Source organism: Brachycentrus maculatus, unplaced genomic scaffold (assembly GCF_059751285.1).
Source record: "Brachycentrus maculatus isolate JH-2025_06_01 unplaced genomic scaffold, ASM5975128v1 h1tg000374l, whole genome shotgun sequence".
NCBI classification, from domain to species: Eukaryota; Metazoa; Arthropoda; class Insecta; order Trichoptera; family Brachycentridae; genus Brachycentrus; species Brachycentrus maculatus.
Window position 1 is genome coordinate 1,050,694 of NW_028281123.1, and position 8,540 is coordinate 1,059,233.

The 8,540-nt window shown below is 37.3% G+C and overlaps 1 protein-coding gene across 2 annotated transcripts; it reads right to left on the reverse strand.

Moving 5' to 3' along the window:
- Positions 1-843: 843 nt before the first annotated feature.
- Positions 844-7,336, reverse strand: LOC148303295 (nucleoplasmin-like protein). Of its 2 annotated transcripts, XM_088270182.1 has the most exons (6): positions 7,236-7,336; positions 4,300-4,439; positions 2,020-2,145; positions 1,488-1,607; positions 1,085-1,132; positions 844-996 (listed from the first exon to the last, which is right to left on the reverse strand). In XM_088270182.1, exons 1-6 carry the CDS (start codon positions 7,255-7,257, stop codon positions 883-885), a joined length of 570 nt encoding a protein of 189 aa, XP_088126308.1. In that variant the 5' UTR covers positions 7,258-7,336; the 3' UTR covers positions 844-882. The 2 variants fall into 2 exon arrangements, with proteins under 2 accessions (XP_088126308.1, XP_088126309.1); XM_088270183.1 differs by lacking the exon at positions 1,085-1,132.
- Between the last annotated feature and the right edge of the window lie 1,204 nt (positions 7,337-8,540).

The window sequence follows — 8,540 nt, forward strand, 5'->3', positions numbered from 1 at the left end:
AATACATCAGCAGTTTCCTCTGTAAATAAAACATCATTTTAAAACTAACATAAATATAATTTATGCATATCCCCTGAAGTGACTACATAATTTGATGCATAGTTTATTATTATTATTTGATAACAAGCACTTTTTATGGCAAGTATTTTTACATAATTTCTTTCCATACATTAAATATAATTTATTCACCTTACATTATTCAATTGCTTACTTGGCTTATTACAAAAACTGCTTACTTTTATCCTTCTAAACATTGGTTGCTACAAAATAACTAATTTCTTAGTCTATAAAAGTTTGAAATGAATAAAAAGAGTAAATTTTTTAGAAAAGATTGTTTATTGTTACTGTTATCTTATGTTATTATGTACAAAACAAACATAGTGGATCCACTAGAAGTTCCCATCTACAGTCAGAAGGTTCATAATTAAGTAGTTTGTTCCAAGTAAAAGGAAAACAAATAAAATCACAATCAAAACCTATAAATAAACCTAGAAAGGAAACATCAGCGATCTCTCCAAATACGATCAGGAATGAATGAGACATAATGAAGGAGTGTTGCAACACCGGATCGGACCCGCGGTGTCGGATATTACAAAAATAATATATCACTAACACAGTAAGAGGATGAGTTGATGAAGTGGCGCGCGCCGCACCGTCCCGTGCTGTACGGAGCGGCCGCGGGAATCGGGAAACGACACACTTATCTTACTTACATTACACACCTAGATTTAAATAGCTCTCTCACTGTTCAACCGGTCACCATTCGCTCGCACAAAATAATACACTAGTTGTCGCGCCTCGCGTCTCCGGGTCCGACAGTAAAACCGCGTAAAGCTTAAAGTAATGCGACCCGAAGGTCGGTGAGATGTCGGCGGAGGGGGTTCACTTCTTGGTGTTGTTCTTCTTGGGCGCGGGGGCCTTGCCCTTGGCGTTGGCGTTGTGCGACAGCTTCGACTTCTTGTTCTTGGGCCCGTCCTCGTCCTCGTCTTCGTCATCCTGCAAGCAGAGTTCCCGTTACTACCGCCCACCACTACCCGCCCCCATACATGCACACCTCTCGACCTACGCAAACTCTCGGCAATACCTCGTTTTTCTTGCGTTTGTCCGCGGTCTTCCCCTTTTTTGCATCAACCTGCAAATTTCACCAAGCTTAGCGCGCGTCAAACTCTCCGCTCAGAGCTAATCGGTTTCGGTGCCAAACGGAGCGGTATTCAGTCAGTCAGACAAATGCCTCGAGGTTATCTCGGTAGGCTGGCGGGCCAGAACGGCCACCGAGCCTAGCTCAACACTAAGTAGTATAGGTGTCATCACCCTGACTGGAATACGGGGGAATTTAGACAAACCGACTAGTCTATGTTACGAGGAAGAGCGGATATTTACGCCTGGTAAACTATCAGCTCTCCTCCGAGTATCATGTATGCATTACAAAATCTACATCTAGGTGGTATATCGAGTTATGTGCGCGAGTGTCGAGTGCTCAGACTTACGTGAGGTTCATCTCCCTCCTCTTCGTCCATCATCTCTTCCTCCATGTCGTCCATATCTTCAAATTCTTCTACGAGGGCTCCCAGGAGGTGTTGGCCAATCAAATGTACCGGTCCATTGCCCTGGAAATATTTTTACATTAAGTTTAGACAGGTTAGCTCCGTAGCAATAATAGACATGCATTATCAATTCACCACCAGTTTGCAGGTAGAGAGAAGCACAAATGGATCTTGGATTTTATTTTATTTATAATATTTTCATTGTATCAAATATAAAGTTTTTTTTTACTATTTCAGGGTAGAAATCTCTTTTTAATATTAATTCATGTATGACAAAGATATCATTTTGCTTATTCTCCGATCAGATCCCAGGAAAAATACTTCAATTTCGTACTATTTATGTGAGCCCAAGCGGCTCAATATTAAAAATAATTATCAAATTGTATTAGTGAGTTTGAACTCTTGATTCAAGAGTAACCACAGGACCACAACCTGACACACATACATTTATCATCGGCACATTACGCAAACATACCTGAATGAGTGAGAAGGTGACGGGCGCATCGGGGAATTCCAGGTCTAGTCTCACTTGTCTGTTCTCGCCGGCCTTGAGCACCGCCACCGGGATCTTTACCGTGTCCCGCATGGACATGGTCTCCACCTGCAACACACCGGCGGGTGAGTCCGGGAGGCGGGGCAACACGCACACACACACACACACAGCAGAGTTTGGCAACTCAGTCAGACAAATGCCTCAGGAGGTTCACGCGGAGCAGGGAGACCAGGACGGTCTGTGCTCCAATCCCGACAGATTGGTAGATGGGGTATCATCATACTGAACGTTGCGTGAGCAATAGAACTGCTGCGTCTAATTTTACCTCTAGAAAATGTAACTGCTTCTAGACTAGACATAAGGTGGGGACTGACCGGAGTCATTTAGTCGTAACGTAACACGTTACGATGCGAGCATTCGTATAGTCAGTACTGCGAGCCGAGTGCTCCATCCGAAGTCAGATGCTCGCCGCGAATGTTACGTTACGACGAAATGTGGAGGTCAGTCCCCACCTTTAGATGTACCGATACACTGATAGAATGTGCGTATATGGAAATAGAAATAATGAGAAAGAAATCGCAAACAAATGTTGAAGCTCATGGTTGCAATATATGTACATAATACATATAAATACAGTCATTTAAAAATTCATAAACATAATTGACAAGTTTTTTATTATTATTTCTTTTTGCACCTTGTGTCTTATCGGTGAAGTTCTTTTTACATATGTTTTTTTTATTATTAATCATTTTGCTTTATCGTGCTCATTTTAGATTGCTTCACTCCATATTTTTATCCTGTTTTAAGGAATTTCTGTTCTAAGGTAATTTTGTTAGTTTTGCTAACACTACCCTAAAGTAACGAGAAACAGGAATGACATTCGCATTAATAGCAATAATTTCATTGAATTTATTTTTTGCAAGAGTTTTGTTTATGGATTTAGCGAACTCTAAAAGGGGTTTGATAGGTTGCTAGATTCTTGGGAATAAAACAGGGGTACTGGGGAGGAAACGGAAAATAGGGCAATCATAAATTTGTGAGGGACATTCCTCTAGCAGCATTATTAAATATATTTTAAAAAATTGCATATTTAAAAAAAAGCAATGATGAATAAGGGCGCTAGACCGAAAAAGTGCGAGAACCATTGATTTGAATAAGGTAAGCCAAGTGCCCAGCCCGCTTAATTCTGGGTCGAGTAACAATTTCTGTGATAAAGCTAGTTTCTGCTCACAAATACAAACAAAAATCAAATTCTTCAACAACTTTCATATGTTTAAATTAGTCCTATTCGCATAATGTGAAAGACGGGCTACTCACAGCTTTGTATCTCTTTATAATATTTCCTTTGAATCAATTTATTGTTTTTATTGTAAAACCCTAGAGCATTTTCATTTGAGAACAAACATAGCAACCCCAAGCACATATTCTCGTATGTCTCAATACTAATCAAATTACAGCAGGACCTCTATAATCTGAATCCCCTCTAATCTGAACACCTCTGTAATCCGAGCACCCACTCATCCCTCTCGCGCTTCTTAAAAGCGGAAATGACGATGTAAAAATAATGCAAGAACCAAGAATGTGACGGCGAAAGTGAAGAAATGTTTCAAGCTGAAGCAGAAGCAAGCATTTCCCCATTCAAGTGCGGTGTCTGACTTAAATACACGCCTAGAATGGGCTGACCGAGTAAATATTTTTGTGCCAGAGAGATGCTTTTTCGTAAATTGCGAGACAGAGCTTTTTACTTGTCATTAAATAAATCTCAACCAACTAAAATATTTGATTTCTTTAAAAAAGTTGAATAAACACATTTAAAATTTCACAATTTCTTTTATTTAATCAGTATTGTGTAAAAAACGTTAACTTTAAAATCACTGTTTGAATTATCATTGTTATTTAAAACTTTTAGCCTAAATAAAATACCCGCTATTAATCTTGAAAGTTGAATTTACTTTTAAGACCCACATATATATGACATTTTAAACTACTTAATGTATTTTGCCAGTTTAAAGAATATTGAAAACTTTAAACGTAATATGTATCACTAAGTCAAAATTGCATATTTTCGAATAAACGTTATTTGCCAGTACCACCCACGATATACCCTACAGATTCTCTGTACTGTAATCCGAACACTCCACTAGTCCGAACAGAGGGTAAAAATTTGACGTTCGAATAATAGAAGTCCTGCCGTACTAGCCTATGTCAAAATTGACAAAAATCATCATCATCATAAGACGATTGTATGGGAATATTATATACCTGCACGACGTTGAACTCCGCCCCGGCATCCTGGCCCAGGAGTGCCTGCCGGATGACCAGCTTGTTGGTGCGAGGGTACTCCTCCGTCTTGATCTCCGGGTCCCACGTCTCAGTCTTGTTGGCTTCCGTCAGGGTCACTCCTGCAATCGGAAAAATCCTCGTTATAACTTCATCATAACCACCACAACTTACAATATGTCTCTGCCAATCTGGATGCCTATCTGATATTTTTTGTTTACATCATAAATTGTTTTTTTAATTACTATTTATTTATTTTCAATTAACTTATACATTACAAACTAAAAAATTTAAAGCGTAAACATTAAATACATACAAAAATCTAAAATATGCAAGAACTATTCGGCTGTCTAAATTTAAAACACAGTAAGGGACATTTTTTTGTAGTACGTTCTTATTGCATTTTTGGACTAAGTAGAATCTACTTAGTCCAAAAAGGTGAAAAAAAAACCTACTACAAAAATATGACCCTTATTTTGTTTTGAGTTTGGACAGCCCTATTGCTAAAGGTGTAGAAGAATCCCGCTTCGGAAAACACATGGAATTATCAATATCCAATGATATTGTTCAACATACCGGAAGCTATTTATCTTCTCTATCTTAGTCATTTTTGAAGAGGCATTGCTTCGACAAGGGTTTTTTTCTGAGGGTTGTGACCCTTGTGGAAGCAATACCTCTTCCCCAGTTATCCCTTGACTGCGCTGCAGCGCCCCAGACCACCGAGGTGCCTGCAGCTGTCTTAACTTGATCGGTCCATCATGTGGGGATCTTCCTCTCCTTCTCTTCCCCTCCAGAAACAGTCATTCCAAGCTATCCTCATTGCCACGCGCAACGTGTACAAAGAACTGAAGAACATTGCCCAAAGTCAAGCCATCCAAGTGTATCATAATAAATAGATACTTTTTCTAACCCGTATCTGCACCCAATGGTGCATAGGGCACTGCATCATATAAAAGCAGTGTTTATCTTGATCGCTACTTACATAAAGGCAAGGCGATCACTCCCGCGCTTCAGGGACTAGTCCACGGTAATATTAAATCAATATTAGAGTGTAAATTCACTAAATTTATTTTCACCCCCCCCTCCCCTAGAAATCGAACCCAGGACCTCCAGCATGGTAGCTAAACACGCTAACCACAGAAGCAACAATAATAATAAATAAATACACGTAAATAACTACCCATCACGCCGCATCGCCGCAAGGGTAGACAGAGAGAATAGAACCCCACATTCTTCACTTCACTTTGGTCTTTGCACACATTCTTCGCCTCTTTCACGTTCATACATCATTTCATACATACCTGCCGATTATTTCGACTCCTAACCTGACCTATATACACGTAATATAAAAAATAAAACAATAACTTGTGTTAACAAAAAATATATAAATAAATACCTAATTTAAAAAAACAAATCCTCTTTGTGGAAATCCATGTTGACTCCCGTCAAAATAATACATTTTTTTTTTTTTAAATTACAATTGATTCAATCAAGTAATTTTAAGCATCTAACTTATCATAATAATAATAAATCCCTTACCGCACCCCAATGGTGCACAGGGCACTGCTTCATATAAACGCAGTATTATCTCGATCGATTACACATGAAGGAAAGGTGATCAGCCCTCCAATTCAGGTACCAGTCCAGTGTAATATTGAATAAATATTAGAGTGAAAAAATCACTTATATTTATTAAACCCCCCTGGGAATCGAACCCGGGACCTCCAGAACGGTAGGCGACCATGCTGACCATTACACTACGGAGGCGGACAAAACAAAACAAAACTTATCATAGGTAATTGAATACCTTATTTTTATATTAGGCTTAAAGAATGGACACACCTGATATGTTTGGTTTATTTGAAGGAAAACTATATTCATCGGCAATTAATTCACACTGATAACTTAACACTGTTTAAAATAGAAGAATAACTTATGTAAAGGAGGCTTCATTTAGAACAAGGGTAGCAATGAAAATAGTAGCTAGACTGCAATATCAAACGTTGACAATGTAAACAAAAAAAACATTTGAAAGCACATGTTATTTTAAAAAGTTTGGTTAATTATCATATATTTATTTTTAAAAGGCAGAATGGTTGAAAATGGATATTAAGACTAATGTTGAACTCATTACACACAAGACAAAAATAAAAGAGTATGAGTATGAGGCATAAAATTGAAAAAGGAAAACAATTTTATTGATTTTACCCTACAGCTTTAATGTCGAGTTGATTTGTCATTTTTGACTTGTAGTTTTATAGCAATGATGTCAGAAAATGTCATAAAACAAGCGCGTGGTAATTACTTAATTAATTAATAAGTAAACAGAAAGATTTTTGTCTTATAAAAATACGTAAACCGCTATGCAGATTACGAAGTAAAACAAAGAACTGTTGGGTAAAGAGACATGTTTGAAGCAATACTGCGCAGACAGAATAATTGACGTCCACACAATTCAAAATAACGCGCCACATGCTCGTATTGGCAATTTACCCAGACTATTATATTTGCGTAAAACTCTGAATTATCTAATTAAATTATCGTTTGCGGCCCTCGAATTCACAAAACCGACTTTCAAAACCGTTGAAATCATCGCAAACATGCGAAATCTCAAAAAACGAGAGATTGAAAAATGGCGGGGTTTTTAGAGTCGTAATTCAATAAGGCAACGCTAAACGCCTCAACAAATGGACGTAAAATAAACTACGTGGTATCATTGGACGAAATAAACTCGCGTTATGTATTTCACACGACACTTTCAATTTACTTGCAAAAGAACCCAAGCCATTACAAAAATGGCGAGTTTGCCGGTTACAGGAGACGCCCAAGGAAAACAGTGAAAATCTCAAAAAGTATGGGCGATATTGTGAAAATACGTTTTTTAAGTTACAGATATATTAATGTCGAGAAAGACTCACCGTAAAAATATTCATCTGCCATGATGATTCTTTGACTATTACTGGATTTACCGAGACTTCAGCAACGAACGCCGGCAAAAGAAATTGGAGAATCACTGAAGGCGGTGTTGCCCTCATAAATTATTCATGTTAAATATAATTTAAGGTGTTTTCAAGTCGGGGGTGAAAGTATTTACCCACCTAATAACTTTGAAGCATCTATAACAAACTAAGCAAGTATGAATAAATATTTTTAAATACATAAAGAAATACATAAAATGAAATAATTTACGACAATTTATGACGATGATAATACTGCAGCAGCATCATTACAATCCAGTATTATTTACGCAGTTCCAAATTCAAGTACAGTAAGTCTTTTACTTACGTGATTTCAACTTACGTGAATTCGTACTTACACGATTAAAAAAATATAAATGTTATTTTTCTAAAGTTGTTTGTTAACACAAACTATTTTATTGATAGGAAAGTCAGACAGAAAGTCATAAAAAAAAGTTAGTAGATGGTATGCCGAATCATAAGGGTAAAGACTGACCGGAGCATTTCGTCGTAACGTAACATGTTACGATGCTAGCATTCAGGCAGTCAATACAGCGAGCCGAGCGCTCCATCCATAGCTTCGGATGCTCGCTGATGCGCGAGCAATGTTACGACGTTATGTTACGACGAAATGCTCCAGTCAGTCTCCACTTTAAAACATAGGCATTTTTACTGATTCTGGATTCTTGGTTAAACAAATGTTACATTGTCATGATACATTGCTTAAAAGCTAGCTGCATGCGCCATGTCGAGATGTGGATACAGAGAGTTTGCATTATAAAAGTGAATTCAAGAACTAATAAATCAGGCAATGAGTAGGGTGGCTTAGAATGAATATACATAAATTTAAATCAAACACTATATTTAATCTTAATTATTCCCTTATTTTATTTGGAAAACAGGAAATCAAAACAATTACCCTCCACAAGAAAGCGACATATTGTCGGTTGTCCAACTACAGGCTTACTTTGCAACAAAAAATCAGTAAAAACATTATAATCTAACCATCAAACGAAATTGGTAGATTTAAAAAATAAACTGAATTGTATGCGTATAAAAATATATGTGGAACACAAGAATGTTTATGTTTAGAATCGATTAATTCCTCTTCATGGATAAATTTTTATGTTTTTGTTTTGACTAGAATGTAAATCCAAAAAGATACTCTAAGGATCAAGCCAACGATGTCTTTATATTTTTTTCACCTGATTATCACCTGCATACTAACAATAATATTCTTCGAGTGGTACCTTACCACTTCTTAGA

Bases quoted from the DNA above. Each gene is read 5' to 3' on its own strand.
- LOC148303295 (XM_088270182.1), bottom strand. From the start codon at position 7,257: ATGGCAGATGAATATTTTTACG. The intron at 2,146-4,299 runs GTATATAATATT...GGTGTGTTGCAG, and splicing joins CGGAGTTCAACGTCGTGCAG to GTGGAGACCATGTCCATGCG. The intron at 1,608-2,019 runs GTATGTTTGCGT...AAATATTTCCAG, and splicing joins TCACCTTCTCACTCATTCAG to GGCAATGGACCGGTACATTT.